This window comes from Mesocricetus auratus, unplaced genomic scaffold (genome assembly GCF_017639785.1).
Source record: "Mesocricetus auratus isolate SY011 unplaced genomic scaffold, BCM_Maur_2.0 Super-Scaffold_100024, whole genome shotgun sequence".
Taxonomy (NCBI): Eukaryota; Metazoa; Chordata; class Mammalia; order Rodentia; family Cricetidae; genus Mesocricetus; species Mesocricetus auratus.
The window spans coordinates 3,097,851-3,125,716 of NW_024429205.1; the positions used below are offsets into that span (position 1 = coordinate 3,097,851).

The 27,866-nt window shown below is 44.3% G+C and overlaps 1 protein-coding gene across 6 annotated transcripts in view; it reads left to right on the forward strand.

The window, feature by feature from the left end:
* Positions 1–27,866, forward strand: part of Dcdc2c (doublecortin domain containing 2C) — an 84,802-nt gene that overhangs the window by 16,176 nt on the left and 40,760 nt on the right. For 4 of the 6 annotated variants that reach the window (XM_040730981.1, XM_040730980.1, XM_040730983.1 and 1 more), the window contains exons 4-10: positions 277–405; positions 8,967–9,104; positions 10,082–10,124; positions 11,011–11,134; positions 12,804–12,904; positions 13,731–13,799; positions 19,284–19,325. In XM_040730981.1, the coding sequence (XP_040586915.1) occupies positions 277–405; positions 8,967–9,104; positions 10,082–10,124; positions 11,011–11,134; positions 12,804–12,904; positions 13,731–13,799; positions 19,284–19,325 (646 nt within the window). The remainder of the gene's footprint in view (positions 1–276; positions 406–8,966; positions 9,105–10,081; positions 10,125–11,010; positions 11,135–12,803; positions 12,905–13,730; positions 13,800–19,283; positions 19,326–27,866) is intronic. The other 2 variants (XM_040730982.1, XM_021234039.2) reach the window with 1 other exon arrangement.

A 27,866-nucleotide genomic window follows, 5' to 3' on the forward strand; every position in this document is an offset into this window, starting at 1 on the left:
GCTGTATGAGACCCTGTCACAATACAGTACACTAAAATACAAACATAAAAAATACAGTATAATACAATATAAAAACTACTTTCCTAATACCACAGCAGACTTGAAGACTGTACTGCAGGACTTGTACTGTAGGACTGTACTGTAGGTATTGCTAAGTATTGTTAAGTATTGATCAGAATATTTTTGCATTTCTGCAAATACACCTATGCTTTTTTTCTTTGAGTTTCCACCTCAATTTTAAGGTAGTAATGATGGTTTTTCTTCTTATCCCTACAGTGTTTTCACAAATGGAAGATTGTTTATCCCACCTATAAAAATTATTATACCCAAATTCAGCCTGTCAGATTGGAATAGTGTGCTGGCCATTATTGGAGAAAAAGTCTTCCCTCCAGGAGGCGTACGGAAGTAAGGCACTCTTACGTGAGGAATTGGGTTGCAGGGAAGAACTGGGTTCCCCATCTTTATTTTAAGCTGGCTCCATTAACCTGTTCACCAAACACTCAGCACTGGCCACGAGTTTCTGTGCAAGGGGCACAGCATCATAAAGAGGAGGCCTTAGGTGAGAAGGCTCAGTGGGTAAAATGTTTGCCATGCATGCTTAGTGGTCTGAGCTTGATCCCTGGAACCCCTGTGAGGGTAAAAGGAGAGAACTGTCCTCTGACTACACATGTGCACATGGCACACATGCACCCCTCACTGTGCACACGACAGTGACAACACCAACAGCAAAGAACCTTGCTTCCCAGAACCTCTACTTTGGCAGCAGCTGGAGGAGGTACTGCAGTAGTTGGTGGCCTGTAGAAGTTGGGGGGGGGGACACATGGGGAATCAGTCTTTCAGGTGTGAAACTCAGCCAATGAGTGAGGGAGTTTTGCTTCTACAGGGCAGAATGGTTCAAAGAGGTCAGCCCAGAATCACAACCTGTAACCAGGGCTTTAGGGCCAAGTCAGTCTTCTGTCACCTGTACCTTTGTGACCATAACAACAAAAGATACCTTTTTCTTCATCTGGGAAGTGATATTAGCAATTTCTAAAAGTTGTCATACGTGCTCAGCACTTCACCCAGGACGTGGCATGCTGTATGTGATACCAGAGGAACAGTTGTGATGGGAAGGGAAAGCCTGGATAGGTACGGTGCATGGGGGAAGGACCTCACCTGTCACTGCTGGAGGCATATTGTCTTGGTTGTTTATATTTTTGTTTTTGGGCGGGGATCTAGGCAACTGGAGTTATGATGTTGAGGGATTTATTGGTGTAGATATCTGGTCTCATCTTTGTTGGATGGGTGTTGCTGTGTGGGGTCCCTGGGACCTGGCCAAGTGGGTTGGGTATGGGGTTCTGGAAGAGAGCTGTTCTGTGGGTTGGGGTGGGTGAGTCGTGTAGAAATGGAGGGGCAAGAACTAGGGGGGGCTCTGGGTCAAGACCGAGAGGCCAAGTCCCAAGGGAATGGAGGGGGACTGCGAGAAGGGCTCCCGTGGGCAAGGCTGCAGCAGGACTAAGAGGAAGTCTCAATGGAGGACAGGAAGAAGGATGAAGGTCTCCTACCAGAGTCCTGGCCTACTATGGCAGCTGTGTATCTCTGGTAGAGACAAGTTCTGCAGGCTGGTGGGTCACAGAGAACTGGAGATGGGCTAGTGGGGGGGGGGGCTGCAGGAAAGAACTAGGGGAACTCTGGGTCCCCACCAGGAATCTGAATCCCTAGCAGGTTGAACTACACCTTTATTTCGGGAAAGTGGTTGAATTGGCTATTTATTGGTAAAACAAAGGTTGGAGACATTTATAGAGATATTCATCATTCTCTTTTTCTCTCTCCTCTCCACATGTGTGTATGTATACACACAAGCCAGAGATCAGCCTCAGGGTTCAATCTTGGGAGCCATCGCCTTGTTTCCTGAGACAGGCTCTTTCTAGGGGAACCATTAAGTGAGCAAGGCTGGTTGACTGTTTGTGGATCCCAAGGTCTTTACTTCCACACTGTGGGAGTTACAACTATTCATCATCATACTTGGCTTTCTCATCTGGCTTTGAGGATGGATGTCATGTTGGCAAGGAGAGCACTTTAATGGTGGAACCTCTCCCAGCCCCTATAGCGCCCAATTAGTAAACTTCCTTAGAAATCACATACAGAGAATGCTTTCTGCTTCTGTGTCTAGATTTGAGCTGGTATTTTTGTGATGTAAGGCAAGCTATTTAGTTACATGCTCCCACTTGTTCACATCTTTTTCCTTAGCAAAGTTCTTACTACAGTACCACCAGCTGAGATGCTCTACAAACTGTCTCTGGATTTTTTTCCAATCTCAGGCTTCCCTCTTTAATTCTGAAACTAGTCTTTATTATCTTCTTACATTTCCCCCCCTATTTGTAGCTGAATATGTAACTTTTTATGTTAGCACATCTCACCCCATGTCTTAACTTTTCTTTTTTCTTTTTGTTTTTGTTCTTTTTTGATTTTCGAGACAGGGTTTTGTAGGTATCTTGCCTGTGAACCTGTAATAGTAGGGTGCCTTTGTGTTGCTTTGAAGCCTGTCCTGTAGACCAAGCGGGCCTTGAACTCACAGAGATCCATCTGCCTCTGCCTCCTGAGTGCTGGGATTAAAGGCGAGTGTCACCAAAGCCAGGCTGTCTTAGCTTTTGTTGAACATCATATTTATTTCTCCACTTTACCTGAAGAGAGTCCCTGAATCTTCCACACAGAGGTTTGTTCCACTATCCATCTCATCACCCACCTCACGATTTCATTTCACTACTACTCCAGTTTCAAATCTGCATTCCTCTTGTCCCCCCCCACCCCATTTATTTTCTGTTGGCAATCTCTCCCAATCACGTTGGTGAGAATTTTGTCTGGCCACTCCAACACTTCTGGTCCTGGCGGCACACCCCCTTGGCACCCTGCCATCTGCTCCATAAGACTGATGATGGCTTTGGGTAGGTCCTCTTCTTAGGTCTCAACTGTGTTTCTCTGGCTGTAGCCTTTATAATACTCTTGTACCAGTGTCTCATAGTCTCCCCCTGGACTTGTTCTGAGTTTCTTGGGCTTGCCAGTACTTAATCGAACCTCTTCCTTGCTGTGGCTATCAGGCTGTGATACCTCTTCTGGGGCCTTGTTAGGTCCAGGACTTTTCTTTCTTTCTTTCTTTCTTTCTTTCTTTCTTTCTTTCTTTCTTTCTTTCTTTCTTTCTTTCTTTCCTTCTTTCCTTCCTTCCTTCCTTCTTCCTTCCTTCCTTCCTCCTTCCCTCCCTCCCTCTTCCCCCCCTCTTTATCTAAGTTAGAAACAAGCTTGTTTCACATGTCAATCCCAGGTCCCTCTCCCTCCCCCAGACCCCACCCAATCTCCACTCTGATCCCCAGGGAGGGTGAGGCCTTCCATGGTGGATCTCCAGTGACTGTCATTTCATCCAGGGAAGGGTCTAGGCCCTCCCCTAAGAGTCCCGGCTGAGAGAGCATCCCTCATTGTGGGATGGGCACTCAAAGTCTATTTGTACTCCAGGGATAAATACCACCCAAGGGCCCGTAGATTACCTAGGCCTCCTCACTGACACCTACCTTTAGGGGGTCTGGGTCAGTCCTATGCTTTCCACACATCCATCAATCTGGGGTCCAAGAGCTCTTCCTTATTCAGGTCAACTGTCTCTGTGGGTTAAGCCAGCCCAGTCTTAACTCCTTTGCCCATCAGTTCTCTCTTTCTGACACTGGATTCCAGGAATTCAGTTCAGTGTTTATCTGTGGGTATCTGCCTCTGCTTCCATCAATCACTGGATGAAGGTTCTGTTTCCGAGACTCTCTGGCAGTGGGATTGTATGCTGGCACTCCCTTGATTCATGTCTAAAATCCATAAATGAGTATTTATCATGTTTCTCTTTTTGTGATTGGGTTACCTCACTCAGGATGGTTTTTTCTAGTGCCATCCATTTGCCTGCAAATTTCAAGATTCCATTGTTTTTTTCTACTGAATAGTACTTCATTGTGCAATTGTACCACATTTTCTCTATCCATTCTTCAGTTGAAGGGTATCTAGGTTGCTTCCAGGTTCTGGCTATTACAAATAATGCTGCTATGAACACAGTGGAACAGATGTCCTTGTTGTATAAATGTGCATCTTTTGGGTATATGCCTAAAAGTGGAATTGCTGGGTCTTGTGGTAGACTGATTCCCATTTTCCTGAGGAATCTCCATACTGATTTCCAAAGTGGCTGTACAAGTCAGCACTCCCACCAGCAGTGAAGGAGTGTTCCCCTTTCTCCACATCCTCTCCAGCATAAACTGTTGTTGGAGTTTTTGATTTTAGCCATTCTGACAGGAGTGAGATGGTATCTCAGAGTTGTTTTGATTTGCATTTCCCAGATGGGTAGGGATGTTGAGCACTTTCTTAAGTGCCTCTCAGCCATTTTAGACTCCTCTACTGAGAAGTCTCTATTTAGCTCTGTAACCAAATTTTTGATTGGATCCTTTGGCGTTTTGGAGACTTGCTTCTTGAGTTCTTTGTAAATTTTGGAGATCAGCCCTCTGTCAGATGCGGGGTTAGTGAATATCTTTTCCCAATCTGTGGGTTGCCTTTTTGTCTTGCTGATTGTGTCCTTTGCCTTACAGAAGCTTCTCAGTTTCAGGAGGTCCCACTTATTAATTGGCAATCTTAGTGTCTGTGCTACTGTTCAGGAAGCAGTCTCCTGTACCAATACATTCAAGGGTGCCTCCCACTTTGTCTTCTAACAGGTTCAGTGTGGCTGGATTTATGTTGAGGTCTTTGATCCATTTGGATTTACATTTTGTGCATGGCGATAGACATGGATCTATTTACAGTCTTCTACATGCCAATATCCAGTTATGCCAGCACCGTTTGTTGAAGATGCTTTCTTTTTTCCACTGTATAATTTTAGCTTCTTTGTCAAAAATCAGGCGTTCATACGTGTATGGGTTAATGTTGAGGTGTTCAATTCTATTCCATTGGTCTGTCTATTTTTGTGCCAATACCAAGCCATTTTCAGGACTATAGCTCTGTAATAGAGCTTGAAATCCGGGATGGTGATGCCTCCAGATATTGTCTTGTTGAACAGGATTGTTTTGGCTATCTTGGGTCTTTTGCTTTTCCATATAAAGTTGATTATAAAGGTCTGTGAAGAATTGTGCTGGGATTTTAATGGGGATTATGTTAAATCTGTATATTGCTTTCAGTAAGATTGCCATTTTTACGATGTTGATCCTACTTATCCAAGAGCATGGGAGATCTTTCCATTTTCTGGTGTCTTCTTTAATTTCTTTCTTCAAAGACTCAAAGTTCTTGCTATCCAGGTTTTTCACTTGTTTGATTAGCATTACCCCAAGATATTTTATGTTGTTTGTGGCTATTGTATTCTCAGCCCTTTTATCATCTGTCTATAGTAAGGCTAATGATTTTCTTGAGTTGATCTTGTATCTTGCCACTTTGCTGAAAGTATTTATCAGCTGCAGGAGTTCCTTGGTAGAGTTTTTTGGGTCACTTATATAAACTATCATATCATTGCAAATAGTGAAAGTTTGACCTCTTCCTTTCCAATTTGTATCCCCTTGATCTCCTTTTGTTGTCGTATTGCTCCAGCTAGAATTTCAAGTACAATATTGAAGGGGTATGGAGAGAGTGGACAGTCTTGTCTTGTTTGTGATCTTAGAGGAATCACATTGAGTTTCTGTCCATTTGGTTTGATGTGAGCTGTTGGTTTGCTGTATATAGCTTTTATTATGTTGAGGTATGTTTCTGTTATCCCAGATCTCTCCAAGACCTTTATCATGAAGGGGTGTTGGATTTTGTCAAACACTTTTTCAGCATCTAGTGAGATGATCATGCGATTTTTGTTTCTCAGCTTGTTTATATGGTGGATTACATTGATGGATTTTTGTATGTTGAACCAACCCTGCTGATGTGTTCTTGGATTCAATTTGCCAGGATTTTATTGAGTATTTTTGCATCAATATTCATGAGGGATATTGATCTGAAGTTCTCTTTCTTAATTGTGTATTTATGTGGCTTGGGTATTAAGGTTATTTTTTTATTTTTTATTTTTTTGGTTTTTTGAGACAGGGTTTCTCTGTATTGTTTTGGAGGCTGTCCTGGAACTCGATCTGTAGACCAGGCTGACCTCGAATTCACAGAGATCCACCTGCCTCTGCCTCCTGAGTGCTGCGATTAAAGGTGTGGGCCACCAACCCCCGGCAGGTATCAAGATTATTGAAGCCTCATAGAAAGAGTTTGGCAAAGACCCTTCTGCTTCTATTGCATGGAATACTTTGAGAAGAACTGGTATAAACTGTTCTTTGAATTTCTGGTAGAATTCTGCACTGAGACCATCTGGCCCTGGCTTTTTTTTGGTTGGGAGACTTGATGACCCCTTCTATTTCGTTAGGGGTTACAGGTATATTTAACTTGCTTATCTGTTTTTGATTTAATTTTGGCAAGTGATATCTATCCAGAAAATTGTCCATTTCATTTAGGTTTTCAAATTTTGTGGAGTACAGGTTTTCAAAGTATGATGTGATGATTATCTGGATTTCCTCAGTGTCCGTTGTTATGATCCCCTATTCATTTCTGATTTTGTTAATTTGCATGTTCACACTCTGTTGTTTGGTAAGTTTGGATAAAGGTTTGTCTATCTTGTTGATTTTTTCAAAGAACCAACTCTTTGTTACATTGATTTTTTTGTATTGTTTTCCTAGTTTCTGCTTTATTGATTTCAGTCCTCAATTTGATTATTTCCTGGCATCTACTCCTCCTGGGTGAATTTGCTTCTTTGTGTTCTAGAGCTTTCAACTGTGCTGTTAATTCTCTAGTGTAACTATTCCCTAGTTTCTTCATGTGGGCACTTAGTGCTATCAACTTCCCTCGTAGCACTCCTTTCAAAGTGTCCCATAAATTTGTGTATGTTGTGTCCTCTTTCTCATTGAATTCTAGGAAGTCTTTAATATCATTTTTTAAAAATTTCTTCTTTGACCAAGGAATGGTGCGATTGTGCATTATCCAACTTCCATGAGTTTGTAGGGTTTCTACAATTTGTGTTGTTGTTGAATTCTAATTTTAACGCATGGTGGTCTGATAAGGTGCATGGAGGTATTCCAATTTTTTTGTACCTGTTTGATATGTTGCCAAGCATGTGGTTGATTTTTGAGAAGGTTCCATGTGGCGCTGAGAAGAAAGCATATTGTTTTTTATTTGGGTGGAATGTTTTATAGATGTCTGTTAATCCCAATGGATCATAACTATCTTTCACTATTGGGCCATAACTGTCTCTCACTGTACAGTAGTATTCCACCAGCCCTGCCCTGAAGAGGCCTCTCGCTTCCCTATCTTGTCCCCCCTATACTTGCTCCAGCACTATCTGGATAAACTTCAGTTGTCCTGAGACCGCAGCAGGATGAGGGCAGTATCTTAGGCTTGAGTTTCCCACAGAGCCTCTGCTGTGTCATAGCGTTTGCTCTGTCCCTGTGGCCCTCCTGGGTCTCCTGTCCACCATGCTTTCCTATGTTTCTTCCAGAATTGAGCCAAGGCAGGGCTCTCAGGAGGGACTCCAGGAAGCAGCATCAGCAGCATCTGGCCCTCGGCTAGAGATGAAATGATCAGACCTTGACCTGGACTTAAGAGTCATTGTGTGATTCCGTTGGCTTCCCAGGGATCAGATGCACTCTGGAGGGAAGGCTAGTCTGTGTGTTCCATCCACTCCTGGTGTCCCGCCCCCACCCTCCTTTCCTTCTCCTGGACTTGTCATCCACTTTACCCGGCCACAGCAGATGATGGAGAGGGCCATCTGTCACATCTTATCCACAACAGCCAGCCTATTTTCTACTCCTTTGTCTAATCATGAAATCCCCTCCTGGAATGCAAGCTCTTTGTGAAATGACCTTCAGCGACATGTTTGTGTACCCTGTTGGCATTTTGCCCTCAGCGACAGGCAAGCTCCTGGGTTTTGGGTTTTTGTGTAGGCCCCTCCGGCCACTCCAGAATGCTTCACCTATTACTACATGATGGGTAGCCTGCTGCCATTCTTGAAGACAAATGAATTCCTTTTGTCTTGTTGAATTACATCTCCCTCTTCTTGAAACCCATGTTAGTCAGCTCTGCATTTGCTACAACAAATACCTGAGCTAAGCATCTTGAAGTGGGGAAGGGTTTGCTTCAGCTCACAGTCTCTTTGGTATCACTCTACAGTTTTTGGCCCATTGCTTTTGGGTCTGTGGTAAGACCCCACGTTGTGTTGGATGTACACGGCTGAAGATGCTGTTGACTTTATGAGGCAGCGGAGAAGCGGCTGGGGTCCTAATACCACCTCAAGGGCCTGACTCCATCAGCCCAGCTTCTTTGCACTTGCTCTACCTCCTAAATGTCCCAACACCTCCCAGTAGTGCTATGGCCTGGGAACCATGTCCTCTAACTTGGAGACAGCAGAGTGAGCACCTTGTGTTAATCTTCATAGGTTGCTAGGACCCTTGACTGGGAGGAGCAGTAGTCGCTTCTATTGGTGTAGTTCCTCCTCATAGTTTTATGTGCAACAAGCTGACAATGGAATGAATCGAATCTTTTCTTAAATTAACCAGACAGTAAGTACTTGCCAAAGATTACTGAATGAAGTCACTGGGTCATTATAAAAAGGCCTGTTATTTGCTAACAAATGCTGATTTCTTTCTGAAGTATTGTTACAACAATGTAAGCCAATTTGTATTAATTTTAGCTGCTACCAGTTAAAATTAATTGAATACCAACCAAGAGCTGATCATGTTTTCAAGATCCTCTGAGGACTTGTGCATAATGAAAACTACACTTTAATTAAAAAGCTCTAACTGGAAAGTGTGCGGTTCAGGAAAAGCGGCTTCCACAGGCTTCCCACTTTGCTCCGCGTGCTCACTGGGGACTGTATTTCTTGGGTATTTTACATGCTGGTCGTCATCACAGGTGAAAAATTAACCCAGGTCCCAAATCTTATCCCATCTTCTCTCCTGTGTTCACAGGTTGTTTACGATGGATGGGCATCTTTTGGACAACTCAAAGGATTTGCAAGACAGTTCTTTTTATGTTGCTGCAGGACTGGAGACTTTCAAATCTATTCCTTACTGGAAGTCTCCACGGGTCCCCAGTGAGATCCAGCAGTGAGTGCAACTTGTACCTTTCCTTTAGATTAAAAAAATCTGTCTATCCATCTTCCTATCTATCTACTGTCTATCTGTCTGTCTATCTATCTATCTATCTATCTATCTATCTATCAATCATCTATTTACCTATCCATTCATCTGTCTGTCTGTCTATCAATCTACCTATCCATTCATCTATCTATCTATCTATCTATCTATCTATCTATCTATCTATCTATCTACTACCTATTTCTACTTACATATTCTGTCTCTATATATGCTTATGTGTGCACACACATATCATTTGAACCTTACATTTCTAAAATCAGGCATGGAGTGATGCACAATCTTTGAGAGTCCAGAGTCTACACTGTGGATACAGACAGTCCAGGGCAGTGTCCCTCTGAGATTGGTCCCTCAGAGAGACATGTCCAGTGTGTACGGCAGCTGCTCTTGCAGGCCTCAGTGCCCATGAGTTAGGAAGGGGTATGGATACATGCAAAATGGCCAGTCAGACCAGAGTTCTGTGTCTGGTGGGTGAGGGACAGCCAGATTTGAATTTCAGTCCTGCTACTGATCAGCTCCAAGGTGTGGAGTTGAACCTGTGCCTCTCAGGTCTTGGTTCCTTGCAGAGAAGCCAGCAGGTTCTTGCTTCACTGGGTAATGGTGAGAGCTGTATGAACAATTGAGAGCTATTTGAATAATCCATGCTTTGGAAAACATCAAAACTCTTAAAACGTCCGGCTCCCTCCAGCATCCCAAACCCTGTTACCGTGCCACCCTGGACTAGGCACCACCCTAATAAATCAGGGGCCACCTGACTTTTAAAGACCTCCTGCCTTCTTTCCCCATCCAGGAGATGGATGCAGTCATCATCTGGGTCTTTTGTAGAAAGCAGGTCCTCTTTCTAGGTTAAGGATGCTCCTGTAGTTTATGAAGACAAGTTGAGGCTGGGCTGAGTTTGAATGCACTAACTGCCTCTCTTTGCCTTTCAGGAGGTTTGTGGGCTATGACAAATGCACACGGACAAAGAAAAAAGTAAGTTTTGAAAGATGGATGACCACTGTTACTGATTCTGGTGTCTCCTGGTCATTGGGAGGAGCCAGACCTGCCCATGAGAGGGAGGAGGAGGATGATAAGGTCATCTTTGGAACTCAGAGCCTAGAACAGGAAGGGAGGCATACAGAGACATCTGGGCCATGGCATGGCAGTCTGCACTGAGACCCCAGGCAGCTCAGGTGAGCACACTGTACACTGTGGGATTGGGCGTCTGGAATTATCTTTTAAAATGTATTTATGGTACAAAGCAGCGGCTCTCGGGCATTCAGTGAGCACGTCACAAGCACAGTGTAGAGCTCTGAACTCATATGCTATCTGTGTTGAATGGGGCACCCTCCAGTGTGATAAAACGCTGACACCAGTTTTGATGAGGTTTCGCTTTCTGTGCCTGTGACACAACTCTGGCTTACGCCACACTCTTTAAAACCAGCAGGGACATTTTACGTGGTCCCTTGTATGATATGAGTGTTTATACATTTGGATGGATTTGCTTCCAAATACTTGAATTAGGATGTAAAAAGATAGTATAAAGATTGTAAAAAGCAAATCCAGGTCCCCCTTACTTATCTGTGCTGTGGCATGGTTGAATCTTTGAGAGTTGTGGGTCCTCCTGAGCAGCTTTAGGCAGGCTTTGTCCCAAAGGATGAGGAGTCCCCTTGTGCCATCCCTGGTGCAGCACCCAATCCCACCCTTGGCTGGAAAGCCAAATGGCCTCTCCAGCAGTGGATCTGGGAAGGAGGGGCAGGCTAGCCCCTTTACCTCCTTCAGAAGGAGACAAGAGTGGTGAAACCCTTTGAGGCTTCTTGGGTTCCTGGGTTCTTTGGCCTCTACACCTGATGCCTTTTGGTCTTCATCTACACACTAGGTGGAGCCCAAAGGAAAAGAACCTCTCAAAAGTGACAGTGTGCCACCTAAAAGCCAGGATTCTGTTTACTATGCCAAAGAGAAAAGGAAGACAGCACCGGGACCTTTAGATCAAAGCGGTGCAGGTAATGGGCGTTCATCTCCTGCAGGCTATGAAAAGTGCTCTCTCTTTCTCTGTATGTGTGTGTATGAGGTATGTGTGGTGTGTGTAGTGTGTGTGTATCGTGTGTGTATATGTATAGTATGTGTGGTGTATGTGTATATATTGTGTGTGTATATGTATGATGTGTGGTGTATATGTGTATATAATGTGTATGGTATGTATGGTATGTGTGGTGTGTACATGTATAGTGTGTATATATATATGGTGTATGCATGTATAGAGTGCGTATGTATGGTGTGTGTGGTGTATGCATGTATAGTGTGTGTGGTGTGTGTATATAATGTATATATGTGTGGTGTGTACATGTATAGTGTGTGTATATATGGTGTATGCATGTATAGTGCGTATATGTATAGTGTATGCATGTATATTGTGTATATGTTTGACATGTGGTATATGTGCGTGTATTGTGTGTATATGTATGGGGTGTGTGGTATATGTATGTATAGTGTGCATATGCTTGTATGTATGTATGTGGTATGTATATGTAGAATGTGTATGGCATATGTATATGTATAGTGTGTATATGTATGGCACGAAAGGTGTATGTGCATTATAGCATGTACATGTATGGTGTATATGGTACATATGTGTGTGTATAATATGTATATGTATGTTGTGTGATTCACACAAGGTCTTTTCTCGGAACTACTTGATTATCAAGTGTTCAGCTGTGGGGCAGTAGTAGGCTGCAGACAAGAGCAGTAACATTCCCAAGTTGAGGGCAATAGGAAGATTTAAAAATATCATACTTAAAGTAAATTCCAGATTCACATGCACATGAGGATTATAGAGATTCTTGCTATAAGAACAATATCAAATGAGCCTGATGTCTGAGGGAACCTTGAACATAGAAGCCATCTAGCTTGTTCCTGTGTATCTTTAGAAGAGAGACCCAGACCTGACCATAAAATGAAATAATTAAAATAGCTCTCGCCATGCCTACTCTCATTCTTACTGCTGTACTTACTGTCCCCTCTGCCAAGCCCTGTTGAGTGCTTATGTCAAATGAAGTTTTTCCTGACCTGTGTCTCGCTTTCCAGTCTGACAGACCTGGGGAAGGACTTGGTGCAGACTCAGGTTATGGCGCAGACAGGAAGCAGGTGGGAGAAGTCCCTCCCATAGTGTTATACAGACAGGAAGCAGGTGGGAGAAGTCCCTCCCATAGTGTTATACAGACAGGAAGCAGGTGGGAGAAGTCCCTCCCATAGTGTTATACAGACAGGAAGCAGGTGGGAGAAGTCCCTCCCATAGTGTTATACAGACAGGAAGCAGGCTGGAGTCCCTCCCACACTCCACAGCATCCGGGTGGTTTGGGAAGCCTCTGGACATAGACATGCTCAAAATTTCAAGGGTCCAGGACTTTCACAGAGATGGAAACTAGACAGATATTACAGAAATGGGGCCCATGAACTGAGATCTCAATAGAAGCAATCATGAAAGAGGAGAGGGGAGAGAGGGAGGAAAAGAGAGAGGGGAGGGATGGATATGCAGATATGCAGGGACCCCATCTGAGCTTCAGTCTGATGGTACAGCAAGGTCAGAAGCTACTGAGTTGAAACTTTGTTTCAGGAAATGTAAGTTGGGGATCAGTTTTTCTGCTGTTTGAAAAGATTGTTATTTTCCCTTAGAAGGTGACGTGTATAAAGCTCAGACTCCTGCTAAGGAGGCCCAAGAGGCCCTGGAAGTCAGGGAGGACCCGGAAGTGAAGGTGGAGGTCCCAGTTGACCAGGTGGGTCGCAAGGGCTGAGACATCTTGACTCAGCCGTGTCCGCTCCTACTTCTCCTACAACCCCCCATCTTCAACAGCCTCACCCAAGTTCTCCCCGCGCCTCCCGCAGGTTCTGTGCACTAGACGTTAGCTACTTGCCAGTCCTTGAGAGTCCCCACGCCAGACATTTTCATAGCTGTTTTTCCTTCCTCAAGTTCTTCCGCTGAAGGGGTCACTGGGACAACTGTCACCTGGGTGGCAGCAGTATGTCACATCATTTATATAGTATTTCTTCTATACCCCAAGCCAGTTGACCCAAGAACTTCCGAGGGAGTCTCTTGCCTCTTTCCCATCTCACAGTAGGAGTGCTTGGATTACGGATATGCACATCAACATCCAGGTCTTATGTGGCTTTTGTGGCTCTAAACTCAGGTCTCCTGACTTCTGTAGCAAGTACTCTTACTGAGTCATCTCTCTGGACCCTTACTTATTTTTTGAGATAGAGACTTGCTAGGCTAGCCCAGGCTGTCGCAAAACTCACGGTCTTCCTTCCTCGACCTCTTAAGTTCTAGAATTATAGATGTGTAAGTGCTATACCTTGCTCCTAGCATTTTTGTTTGCATGAAAAGAATTTAGAGACTCTCTCTAAGGATTTCTCCATTTTCTTGATGGAGGTGGAGGTAAATTTGGGGCCAACAATTCTGTATTTGGAAAAGCTTCATTTCCCCCTTCCAGTTCTGCCCATAGAACTAGTCTGGAATTGCACACTGGTTCACTGCACTCTCTGCTGTTTCAGAGGAGTTTGGCACTGACTGTGGTTCAACTTGATAATATATTTTCTCCCCAGGTACCAGCTGAAATTGTTAAAGAAATTGACGAGATAGGCGACAACAACCCTGACCTGGAAAGCGGCGTGGTGAGTGAATTTTATTTTACTTATGATGGTAGGGGTCCAAACCACCTTCTTGTGATAGGCTAGGCAGAACTCATGGTTGGTGGTAAGGGATCTGGGACCACAGGTTGGTCCCAGATCACAAAATACTAATCACCCTTGTACCCGTCTTAATTATTCTCCACTGTACTTCCCAATCACAATTGTGTAAGCTTTCCTCCAACAGGTTTTAGTGTGCAGGCAGGTCAGGGTGGTGAAGTACAGCAGCCTCCATGCAGGTCGCTCCCTATGATAAGAGAGCCATCCCAAACCCACCAATGCCCGCTGTGTCCATAGCCCCGTGCTGGGAGGTCAGACTTTGTGTAGCTTCCTGCAGATGGCAGCTGAGGTTTGTGCAGCACACCGGGCTGTAGCTTTTTGCTTGTTTATTCCTGTACAGGCTTTTTTGAAACGTCATCTGGGGAGGCAGTGTGTTCCAGGGTCTCTTGAGACCAGGTGGTGACTAGCCTCCTTAAGATGTGTACACTGGGAAAACAAAATACACTTTACATATACGATCATGATCATGTTGCTAGGAAACGGACGTCCTCGTTTTTTGTCAATATTATCCTGCCCCCCGGGTGTCTTTCAAAGGAGTTTGTTTCAGACATTTGGCCAGGCTGAGGGATAGTCAGATCTTGCCCCAGTCTGGGTGTTCCGCCATGGTGCACTCCACAGCTGCAAACCAACACAGGCTTCAGGGATGATGAGTGGCTGCTGGAGATTCCCTATGGTCCCTGGCTCTTTACCCAGCTTGGCAAGTGGCTTTTGAAGGAAGGAGAAGGATCCACAGGACGTTTGTTAGGTTTTATAAACACACCAGAGGAGCCTGGGAATCTCAAAAGAGTCAGAGTCAGAGAGAACAGCACCTTCAGAGTCCTCCATACACATCCCTGAAGGGCTTGGGTTTGGGGGTGGTTTTTAGTGAGAGAGGTTACTGTGTGTGTCCAGAAGAACAGGGGGTACCTTCAAATGAAGAGCAAAGGTTAGTTTTAATTTCTCAGGTGTCACAGAGTAAGGCTGTTCTGGGAATGGGAATAATATGAAGGAGATCGCCGCAGAGCATCCAAGGGTGAGGGTGAAAGCACTTCTTGTTCCCACCGGGATCATGTGGAGACAGGAGACGGTGCTGTTGGGTTCATGGCAGGGCTGCACAAGCAGACACATTCTGAAAGCTCTCTGCACATGCTCTTTCCACCAAGTTTACCCTGTTATACCGACTCACCATGGATATCTGTGGAGGCCCCTACAGGGGTCTCATGGGTCAGTTATCTCACGCCAGCCTATGGCAGATTTAACTTTACAGAGTGATTCAAGATATCCCCTTTGATGTGAGCAACATGGTTGGGATATTTGCCGACACAAATGCTCATCTTCAGAGAGCTGGGCCAAGACCTAAGCACTGAGGTGGATAGTGGCAGAGCAGCCATGCCTACTGTTGCCAAATGTTTGAACGTTGGTTGATGTGGGGCAGGGTTTGGGACACCCGAGTGCTTCTGAGTGCCTTGTGTGAGCCACACGCTGATGCTGACATTGACTCTTTAAGGCATATGTAATGAGAAAAAGGGAAAACTCGATGGAAAACACAGCTTGTCAACACTTTGATCTGAAATCAATAGATGGGACTCTGGATTTCTTTTTTTTTAATTTTAAAAACAATCTTTTCTCATTTTACATACCAATCCCAGTTTCCACTCCCTCCCCTCCTCCTGCTACCACCGTCTTCCGTCTTCCTTCTCACCCCACCCCCATCCACTCCTCAGAGAGGCTAAGGCTTCCCATGGGAGTCAATGAAATCTGGAACATCTCTTCCAGGCAGGACCAAGGCCCTCCCCGCTATATCTAGGCTGAGCAAGGTAATCCTCCAAAGGGGATGGGCTCCAAAAAGCCAGCTCAGGCGCTCGGGATAAATCCTGGTTCCTCTGTCAGCGGCACCAGAGTCTGCCCAAGCCACACCACTGTCACCCACAGTCAGAGGGCCAAGTTTGGTGCCATGCAGGCTCTCCTACTGTCAGTCCAGAGTCATTGAGCTCCCACTCTTTCAGGCCAGCCGTTTCCATGGGTTTCCCCAAACTGGTCTCGACATCTTTGCTCATGTTATTGCTCCTCTCTCTCTTCAACTGGACTCTGGGAGCTCACCCAGTGCTTAGCTGTGGTTCTCTGCACCTGCTTCCATCAGTTACTAGATGAAGGTTCTATGATGATAATTCAGGGAGTCATCAGTCTGACTACAGGGGAAGGCCAGTGCAGGCACCCTCTCCACTGATGCTTAGGTCCTTAGCTGAGGTCATCCTTGTGGATTCCTGGGAAATTCCCTGGTGCCAGGTTTCTCTGTAGCCCCATAATGACTCACTCAGTGGAGATATCTCTTTCCTTGCTCTCCTTCTCTAGACTCTGGATTTCAACACAGATTTGAAGTACATCAAAGTCTTGAGTATTTATTCCCTGCAATGAGCCAAACTGGTTACTAGCTTTTTCTTCTCAGATATCCTCTGTCAGGGTTCACTGTCCATTTCTCATGAACAGGGCAGAATCAACTTCCTGGTGCTCCTTCTGGGAGCTTTCAGTTCCTCCAAGTCTGCATCCTCTCTCTTTGCTTCCAGGCATGCCAGTCACAAGGGTTGCCTCTGCGCTCTTTGGATATGGGTATGAAACACCCCATAAACTTGAAATCGTCTGACCCCAAAATCTAGCCATGTCTTGGAAGGTTCTGAGTGATGTAGCGTTTGTGTGCATTAGACTAACCAGTGATGAAACAGAGAGAAGTCACACTCCACTGATCTTTCCTGGCCAGCAGGCCACTGTGCTCCCTACCCACTCTCCGAGTCACTTGTATATTTGTTGATACGTTTATTCTTAGGACTTTTGAGACTGACTACATTAAATTTCTTAGACACACTATTGCTGGCCTGGCCACTGTTGAGATGGGATGTGAAGTCCTTAAGTAGTTGAAGTGGTCTCATCATTTTACATGTCTTCCAGACTATCTTTTTTTTTTAACTTTCCTTTTATTTAATCTTTGTGCCTTTCACAACAATTTCATTCATTTCCTGTCCCCTGCATATCTGCCTCTGACCTTGCAGCCTCCCCCAATAAAATTTAAGAGGAAAAAAGAAAAGAAAAAAAAGAGGGGAAAAATCTCGTCATGGAAGCTGTAGTGTGACAGTGAGACATGTAGTAAACCCTTTTGCCCATATTATCTTTACTTGCAAGTGTTCCTTGCAAAGTGTAATTGTTTCAGACTATGTTACATTCAGTTAAAAAGTATCTATGGATTTGCTTTGAGCTACCTATGATCAAGCCACTAAAATGTAAATAAATAATACAGTACAAGAACAAAATGCTAGTTACCTTGTGAAGCTGCAAGAGACATTGTTAGTAGGAACAATATCTTAAAATATATTTCTGATATATGATCACAGAATTTCTGTGGTCATTGTTTTGGTGTTAAATGTGTAAACTGTGCTATTTTGATAGTTTTTGAGCACTGAATCCCGTGACATTGCTTACTTTCACGATGCTAGACACAGTCTGTTCCCAAGACAGTTTCATCCACCATACAGTCTGCCCTGGAAGCAGACTCCCTCTCCTCTCTCCTCCAGTTCCAAAGCTCAGCACTGAGCCCTTGACACAGCCTCAGTCCGAAAAAGCTTTTCAGGTGCTTTTGTTAGGATGAGACCCTCCTTAGGCCCCTGCCCAGGAGTTGTGGACAAGTGTGTTCATATGTGCAAAATAAAAATAAACAAAAATTAGAACCATGTTTCTGTGTGAGAGTTCTTCCTCCTCAGGACCCTGAAATAGGCTAAATGTACAGTCACACCCACCCTGACAACACCCATGCTCAATACTGTCTCTATCACCAAGGCGGGATGTTACCAACAGTAGCAAATGTGAAGAATGAAATGTGTACTGTGTCCTTTTACCTATTGCAAATTGTCTTTGTTGAACATGGCTTTAATGATAATGGGTGAGTGCTGTTGGACTCGGTGGACTGGAATAGTCTCCAGCTCGTAAAAAATCACATTATTTGTTTGCTTGTTTATTATGTGGGTACTGTAGTGCACTCATGTGGAGGTCTGAAGGCAATTTGTATGACTCCGTTCTCTCCTCCCACCATGTAGACCCTGGGAATGGAGCTCATATTATCAGGTTGGTGGGAGGCACCTTTACCCGCTCAGTTACATCACTGGCTTGCTCTCTGTAGTCCCGCCGACTGTAAATGATTCATGGAGACACAACACTTTATGAATCTAAACTACCTGCTAATTTTTGTAAAACCAAATGTAAAGATTTTGGAGACCTTAATTTCTTTTGCTGAATGTAGAAGAAAGTCTGACTGGCAGGCTGAATGGTGTATGCGTAGATCACATAAGACTGTGAAGATTATATTTAAAAAGTTCAATATTGTGGGCATGTGTGTTATCTGTGTAGGGATTTGTGCAGTGCCTGTGAAGGCCAAATGAGGGCATTAGATCCACTGGAGCTGAAGTTACAGACAGTTGGGAGCCTCCTGACATGGGTACTGGGAACCAAATTCTGGTCCTCTTTAAGAACAGGAGGCGCTTGTAACCCCTGAGCCATCTCTAGCCCCTTGGTGCAGTCTTTAGAAGGGTAATTTTGCTTTTTTTTAAAATTAGAATTAAGTCTGCACATATCATTCCTAGCTACCAAGAAGATAACCAGAGATTGCTCTCCAGTACTAATTAATAACAAATGATAGAGAATTGTGGCACTCACCTATGGGAGTTGGATAATTTGTGGTTCTGCCATAGAATGGAAGAACAGATGACTATGAAAACTCAGGTTGATCTGGACATATGGAAGGGTGGGAGTTCTCAGAGGTTAATCAAGCAAAACCAAACCAAAGTACAACAGAATAGGAGGTTGTCACGTTTGTGTGGCTGTGAGCTTATACAGGTAGAACAACACAAGGAAGAAAGGACTTTGGTGGCTTCTGGTCTAGAGGCTCCCATCATGGCAGCGATGGCATAGCATAGTCTGTGGTGGTAGGGGCACATGCTGTATCAGGAAGCAGAGAGGAGGCTGGAGACTGGGGAGTGTATAACCTTCAAGACCTTCCCCAGGGGACCCAATTCACCTAGGTCTAAGTTCCTAAAGACTCCATAGCTTCCCTAGACAGCCCCACCAGCTAGAGACCAGACAAGTCTGTGGGGGCATTTCACATTCAAATTCAATAAACAGCTAACATACTATACGTAAACAAAACAAATCAAAAGTTTAGAAAAATACAGTGTTGAGGGGAAAGGGAGGGGAAATCAGGAGGAACAAGACAAGGGGATAGCAGCCTGCAGCAGGCTTGGGACTTTGCATGGAAACATGTGGTGTTGTTGATGCGGAAGAATTGGAGCTAAACTGGGGCAGTGAGAGGAGACGGGGAGGCTAAGGATTTATTTATGGCACTTTTTCTTGCAGATACTTGATGACCATATGTTTTTGTCTTAACACTAGGAAAAGGAAGTAGAAAGGCTTTACGAAGACATTGACAGAAAGGTTTGTATCAACAAACTGTAGTTTTGTGTTTCCCATGCGGAAGATAGGATGCTCCACGGACCCTCCAATCTATCAGGTGCTTTTTAGGAATTCCTTACCTGTCAGAAATCCTGGCCCGGTTCTTGGGGTTAGAAAACAAAGAAGCTGTCTGAGGCTCTGCTATGAAGACAGAGCCTTAGGGAACCCTCCCTATGTGCTCTCCCCGGGGAGGCACACTCAGGTGTCCTAGGCGGTGGGAATAGCTCTGTCTTTTCCCTGCAGCCATGTACTGTGAGGGGTGTGTCATCTTCCATGGTTGTGCACGGCGACCCCAGATAGATAGTGTCCCCACTGGCCTTCAGCTCGGCAATGGCTCCATGTTAAGTAGGATTAAATTATGATCATTAAGTGAGCATTGGTGATGATTTTTGGTTGAATATGTATAATTCATTCTGCTTACTCTTTGGTTCACTTGGGCTGTTCATCGCTTCATAGAGAACGTGGGACATTCATAGAGACGTGAATGTCAGTAATGTAATCAAGCTATCGTGGGTGGGATAGTGGCTCAGCCTAGAGCCACATGTGGGGTCCACAGTTTATCAGGATGGAGACTACGGGAACACAGCTTAAAATCCCATGCTCTGCTCCCTCCGCTGTTGGAATTGGATTGCTTAATCATAACAAAATCCAACTCCAGAGTATTCATAAAGCCTTCCCAGTGCTGCTGTTTTCATTGTATTAACCGATTTCTAGAAGGATCTCCAGCGTGCTGGGGTGGGTGGCTCTGTGAGCTGCGGTCTCTGTAGAGTCGTGCAGACAGCCATGCTTGGCGGCACTGGTGTGCCGGGTCAGCACTTTTGCAGGCGTCATGGTGGAGCGATTTTTTCCTCTGTGCACTCTGCACTTCAATTACCATTTCCCATGTTTGCAGGCTTGGGGGTCAGTGAGACACGGACTTGAAAGTCCTGTAAAGTGTGACCTCTCCGTTTAAGATGGCGCTTGTATGATGGCCTGTAAGCTATTGGCTAGGCTGCACAACAAATGTTCGTGTACCTATGCTTGAAATCAGGCTGGTGGTCATTAATTCCTGAGTTAAAATGGGGGCATCAGCTCTGTTATCTGTCACCTTGCCTGGGCTGGAAGGACAACTGTGTACACAGAGATTCCCCATCATCGTAAATGACATCTGGTTTAAATGTCAAGCTAGCCTTTGGAAAATTCATCACTTGTCTGGCACATGTGTCATTTGCTCTTTTCATGGTGGGGGGAGAGCCAAAGATGACATAATGAAAAGATTCAGCACCCAGGAAGCAGAGGCAGAGGAAGAACTCTAAGTTTAGTTCTATGTAGTGAGTTCCAGGGCAACCAGAGGTACACAATGAGCCCCTGCCTCAAAAAGCAAAACAGTGCAACACCCCAAATATTCCAGATTGAAAGCAGCATTGGACGTGGGTAGTTGTACCATTCTGAGCTTCATTTTATCTGTAAAAGGGGGTAGCCACCACATGGTGAAACCAGTCCACACTTCCATGTGGTGGCAAATCATGAGTAATTGGTGTTTGCCACAGGCCCATTAGAAGAAAAAGTCAGACTAGGAAAGCAAGGCGTGAAGTGTCCGGCACCAATCCCTCTACCCATAGTGGTTTTTCCTTCACCCAGAAGCTGTTTGTGCTTGTGTTTCAAGATTGTCTCCATTTTCCCTCCCTCCCTGCCTTTCTCTCTCCCCCTCCCTCCCTCTTTCTTTTTTAAAAATGTGTTGTTTTAAAACATTACAAAAATCTATTTTACAAATGTGGGCTGGACTTTGAGGCACACGCCTATAATCCTAGCACTTGGGAGGCTGAGGCAGGAAGATCTCTACTTCCATGTCAGGAGTGGCTGTACAATGAAGATGCTGCCTCAACAGGAAAAAAATAAAATAAGAAGGCCAACCAACCAACCAACCAACCAACCAACCAACCAACCAACCAACCACACACTAGATTCCCCACCACTCCCATGAGCAACAAACCAAAGAGGCTCCCACTCCATAATTCTGTGGTTAACACTGAGGACATTCCCAGTGTTTTAAATTTCATTCCCGATATACTTAGGAATGTTGTGTACTTGTTTAAGATGGGTTCACTCTCGCTAGTGAGGCAGAGACAGACTCACAGTGGGTGGTACCTGGGAAGCTCTCCTAGGTCTCTGTACAGGTGTCCCATGGCGTCATCCATTCTGACCTTTTAGTTTAGATGAGGTGGTTTCGTTTTTTGTATTGAACAAGTACTCAATTTGATTTTTCATGAGGTGTATATATATTTTCTGTGGTTACAACCACATTCAGGAGAGAAACCTATAAAGAGAAAAAGGAAACGGAGTTGAAAACAAGTGACAAAGTTGTAAATAATGGGTCTAACTCCTAGGCCATTCGACTTCCATCCTGTCCTGTATTTGTTGGCTAAGAACTTTCTAGAACATACCACCAAACCTTGGGGGGCCCTGGGCATAAAGGTTTTTTATTTCTATCATATGATGTGACGACGGAATCCTTTCTGATATCTGAACATCCATGGATGCCATAATGACAAGTTCGATGCAAAGAACAAAGGAGATGGAAAGTTAATTGTGCATGTTTTTAAGAGACGTTAATATCAACTATAAATAATTATGATGGAAAATAAGTGCCACTAGCTGAAACAGTACCTAGCATGAGCCTATTAGCATCCATATGAACTCCCTTTAGAGGTACATTTTATAAGCTTGATGACAACATGAAGCCTCTTCAAAAGCACTCTTGGGTTAATACCAAAGTTGGTTGAACATCACACACAGGGTATTTTCTGGAAGAACAGCAGGTTTGGTTCCCTTTAAGCACCTGGATTTTGGTATATCTGGAAACAGGTGTGGAAAAATCACCAAGCAGCATGTTGGTACATGGCTGTTACCAAATACATCCCTTGGGATACTTTTAAAATATGTGCATGCGGTTGACACTTGAGTTTGAAACATCTTGCTGTCAAAATGGAAATGTTTAGAATGTAATGTAAGTCTGGACTCTTCTCTCTGGCCTGCTCCAGCCGCGGTGTGTCGAGGAGTGGGTTACTTGTCAGGTTTTGAAGAAATCATCCTGTACAACATGGATTGGGTCTTCTCTCCTATTAGGGTTTTGGCAAGTTCATAACCTAATCTTCCAACCCAAGAGAGTTCTGCTGTGAGTGCTGGACTGTGCAGTAGAGAAACAGTGCCGGGTGGACAGTGGGGCAGGTGTGTCCCTGGGGGATGGCTGGTTCTGCTGTGCAGCTGTGCGCAGTTTCTCACAGAACGCCCCCTGTCCTTTTCTCACCCCGATTTCCTGACTTTTTTTGAAGGGGGTGTTTGCTCCCACATTTCTCTCGAAGACAGGCCTTGCCATGTACTGCCAATTGTCATGCCCACTTGACTTAGGTTTGCTTCTCTGGACTGATGTGTAAGCATTTCCCTGTCCTGTGTCTTTGTTTCCAGTGCCAAGTCTCTGAGGAAGTGCGTGGTCTCAACACCTGGAATCTTGATTCCATCCGCGTCAGTCTTGGTGCTCTCAGGCTCTGTGACTGTCTCACTGTTTTCTGTTTGGTTCAACAGCTTTGTTGAACAGTCCCACATGTCCAGCAAGACCAGCCCTTCATGCCTGGACAATGCTTTGCTCAGGTTTCTCTTGTCCCTTGCCAAATCAATCAATCAATCAATCAATCAATCAATCAATCAATCAATCCTAATAGTTAAATTGGAGAATCCAAGATTTAGGACTCAGAGTCAGAAGAGGCTTTAGACTTTAGAAGCAATCATCTGTTTCACAGTGTAGGAACCCAGGGATCTTCAGAACCACAATTTGACTCAAAGCCTTTGTTACAATGGCAAGAAAATTAAAAATAGAAGCTGTGGAGATGGGACTGGAGGGGATGGCACAGCGGTTAAGAGTGCTTGCTGCTCTGGCAGAGACCTGGGTTCAGTTTGTAGCATCTGTGTCACAAGGTCACAACAGCCTGTGACTTCAGACACACACAAATAAAAAATCTATCTGATAGTGTGGGCTACTTGGATATAGGATTCATGGTTTATATCCACCAACATGAATAATACTTAAATGATTTAATGTTCCTTATTGAATGGTGAACTGAGAACATTTGACAACTCCCTTCCCCTGTAGCTACTGTTGCAAACACCACTTGGTCATCTTTCTGAAGTAAATAAAATGTGTGTACAAATCCCTAACAGTGACCTACTCTTGTGCATTTAGTTGGTCAGCGGAGGACTGTCATTTAATTGACACCACCAGCAATGCCAATAAGGCCAGTGTCCTTTTCTGATCCAGCACTGTTTCTGACTCAGGGTTTTTTTTGGTGATAATATGAACATGGCATTGTCTGTTTAATTGATTTTTAAAATTCATTACCTACCCACTGTCCTTTCTGTTTTTCCCTCTTCATTATCTTGATGCTGCTCTGTCACCACAGCCTAGCTGTTTTATTGCTTTCCTAGGAGTCAGGGTCAATATTGATTGATACTGGGTCTGGAAAGCTAAGTATAAGTCATCAATAATGCTAAGTGGGATGGTGACAAATTAAATATTACGTGATAAAACTTGTAGAGAAACACATGGTTCTAGAAAAAAAATGAAATGTGGATTCCTCTGTACTGAGAAGAGTCCCTTGGATAAGTTAAAAGGAAAAGATGTCACTGTCATCTGAAGAGGACACGTTAGCTCCATCTCAGTCATAGATGAGAGTAAATCCAGGGATGGAGTTGACATCTTAGAATAGCCTGTCTTGTCCCAGGGTGAGATCTATGGAAACAGTCTCGTGTTCATGGAGGTTTTAGAAACCACAATGAGGGAGGCATTCTCTGGTCTGGTTGCAGAGAAGTAGTTGGTGGGAGATCCCTGACTGTGGCTGGATTTTCACTACCTCAGTTGTCACCTTGAAGCCCTGTGCCTTGTGCCTGTTTCCAGCAGAAGACTTCAGTTCTCATCCTGTCTCCTATTCCTCAGTGGAACCAGATTCCCCACCCAGCACCAGTGAGGCCTGAGGGTGTTTGGTACATCTCCCACGCTACAGATCTTTGTGTTTCATGGTTGGATCAGTGGTTCCATCCCCAGCCTTGGCCAGGGACTCACTTTCCTCTATTCTTAGAGCCATTACTGCTTGGCTGAGGGCTGGTGGAAACAATGCTTTTAGGACAGGCTGCTCCTGGCTTTCTCTGGATATTAGATATATTCCTGATGTGGTCATCTGTGAACTTGGTCACCTGGTTTCACTGTTATTGAGCTTCTTAGAGCCAAAGGACGTGCCACAGGTCGAGGCACGCTGTAGGGAGGCCAGCCAGCCTGTGTGAGGCTAGAGAAGAGGGAGAGGGTTTGAGATAGTGCTTTTCATTGGCTGAGGATTCTCCAAGTAGCTTAGACTGGATCCATGCAGAGAGAACCCCGGGAATCTACCCTTTTCTGCCGTTCCACCATTGTGATCACAAGGGCGCACCATGCCTGGCCTTTTCTGGGTGTGGAACTCGGGTCCTTATGTGACAAGTAACTTACTGAGTTATTGTCCCAGCCTCCATGCCAGCCTTCATGTCAGTCACCCTCCATGTCAGCCAACACTTTGAAGCAGCGCTCCTCAGACACGACTCTTTGTCCTCATAAACACCGAGGAGGGTTCACACAGCTTTTGTGTGTTGTATCTTTCAGTAATATACTATGTTAGGAATTGAAACAGAGAAATTCAAGTACTCAGAAGGCCGAGGAAAACAGATCAGGAAATTAAGATCTTACTTTAATATAAAACATTTTAAGAATGTCTGGTTATGCAACTTAGTGGTAAAATACTTCCCTGGTCTTCCAGAGGCCCTGGGTTCAAACTTCAGCGCAAAAAACTAACACACCACAACACACAATACAACGCAAAATAACACCAAACAGCACAAACACAACACACCACAGCACAGAGCACACCTCAACACATAATACAACACAAACAATACAACACACAACATAAACAACACAAACAGCACACAAAATACAACACAAACAATACAACATAAACATAACACCACAATACAACACAAACACAATACAAACATAACACACCACAACACAATGTAACACAAATAGAAACAACAATTCAGAACCTGAGGACTGTAACAAGATATAGCTATTGAATCATTTTAAATTAACTGTAATCAAATATAGTCTAATTAATAAAGTTTTAATGAAAAAACAGTTCTGTTTCCACAAGGAGTCAGTCAGAACATAGGTACTGGCTTCCATTTTTGGCAAGTGTCTTTGGTTCATGGAAGGAAGCAGTTTTCGTGTCTATCTTCATCAGTCAACTACAATATCCTTAGAGCCTCCAGTCTCACAGGCATGTCCTTGGGAGAAGGAGAAAGACTTACATGGCCTTTTAGGTGCCTGTGGGCCGCCTTGGGTGCCATACCCAAGGTTAGCTGCAGTATGAACCAGAACCCACACCCATGAACTCTTGTTCTAACATTTTTTTCTATAACTAGAATGCATTAATAAACATTATGGTTTGAGTGGATTATTGCCAGTGTTTGGTTTTACGCCACTGTGCACTGGTCATTTGGAACATACTGGCTCAGTGAGCCATGCAGATGATAACACATTGGTTTATGCCACATTGACATTGAAAAGTCACATACACACACACACACACACACACACACACACACACACACACACACATTAGTATTTCTGTCAATATCCAGAGAAAAGACCTTTAGCTTTGAGAGAGATGTCAAACACACATGACTATTCTAAAACTTCTTTTCTGATTTGAACAACCAAATTTTATTATCGGGCACAAACACTGTCAGTTGTTTTCATTGACAACCTCAATTTGTTAGAGAAGATGCCTGCCAAATAGTCAAGTGGATAAGCATAGTTTGCTATTCATGCTTTTTTGTCAGAATACTGTCCCATGAGCCATGTGGTTAGCTTATGTGCTTTTCCTTGGGTTGATTGTGGTGGATGCATAGCAGAACTGCTTGGCATGGGTTTCTCATTTAGTCACACAGAGTACTAAGAGGAATGGACTGGAGGTCAAAATTTAATGAAAATAACAGTTTTATTCCAAACTCGCTGGTGCACAGCAGTATGGGCACTGTGGGGAGCCGTGGGTCGATCTGTCCTGATGCTAATGGGTCTCCTCTTGTGTTCTGTTATCAGCTCAAGAAACTGTTCCTACTGTTATGAACAGTGCTTGACCTAGCTGACCCTGTGTGGTTCTGGGAACTCCTAAGGAGCCGTGGATCACTGTAAGAAGTGAAGTTTGAGGTGATGGCATTAGTATGAGGTGGTCGGGCTTCTGTGTATGGATGGCCACATCCTGTTGGAAGTGTTGTAGTGCTGAGCTGGAGGGCAGGGCCTTGTGAGGGATCCTTAGTGTAGGCTTTCTCACTTCTGCCATGGGTGATCTTTTCATTGACATTACTTAACAACTGAACCCATCCGTCATCCATTGCCATTCAGTTGATTTCTAGCATTTCCACTTGATATTTCCTAATAGTTCATTCCCTTTGGTGATATTTCCCATTCATTAATGCATGGTATTTACTTTTCTACTAAAACAGGGTATGGGGGAATTTAAAGAGACAGAGAGCCAATATTTCATCCTGGGACGGTGTAGTCTTGGTTCTACTCTTCGTCTCTGCTGTGAGGGGCAAGCATCCACAGGCAGTGAGGAGGGATGGTGTGGCATATTCTAGCAGAACACGTAGGCATAGGCAACCAGGCACCAGGCTAGACTGGCCACAGGCCACCTTTTCCTGCAGGACACAGCAGCATCTGGTTTTGTGGGTGTCTTTGTGACTTCTTGGTGTGTAGTTTTTCTTGCTTTTGCATGTGTTTGAGAAATTTTGCTTAAAATGTTAAACTCATGTTTGAATACATCTTGGCAAACTTTTGTTTTGTGATGAAATGCCTAAAATTAAATATTTTAGATGTTATGGACCTTATCAGTGGCTCACAGCTCCTCAACTCTACCAAATGGCAGGCCAGATACAGATAATATGTGAGCTTGAACTCTGCCTGCTTGTATCCTAAGAAATAATTATGTGCAAAAGCTGATGTAAGACTCGGCTTGACATATGCAGGCTATGTAGACTGAGGTTGACAGTACCTCTGACCCAGAGCGAGGCCACCTTCTCTCTCATTAGGCTCTTAGAAGGGCCTTGAATCAGCCCAAGATAGGAGGTTTGTTCAGTGCAGTTGTTGCTATGGTTACTCAGATATTACCTTGTGTTGAGTGCATGCCTGGTTTTCAGGGAGATCTATTATCAGTATCCCCAGCCCATCTTTGGTTCTAGCATTCTGGCATTGGCCCTGGCCCTGTTGTAGAATCCTGTTTGGTGGCCTCCTGGTTGTAGGTAGGTGATGGCTTCTTTTTTTGTTTCAGCTTCATGTGGATTGGTCCCTGACTCTAGAGGTAGGATTTTACAATTGTCCTGATTTTCCTAGTGGGGATATGCCATGGTCCAGACATAGAACTGCTCCTTGCTCCTGTCCCAGAGGGGAACACAGGGTTTAGTTCTACT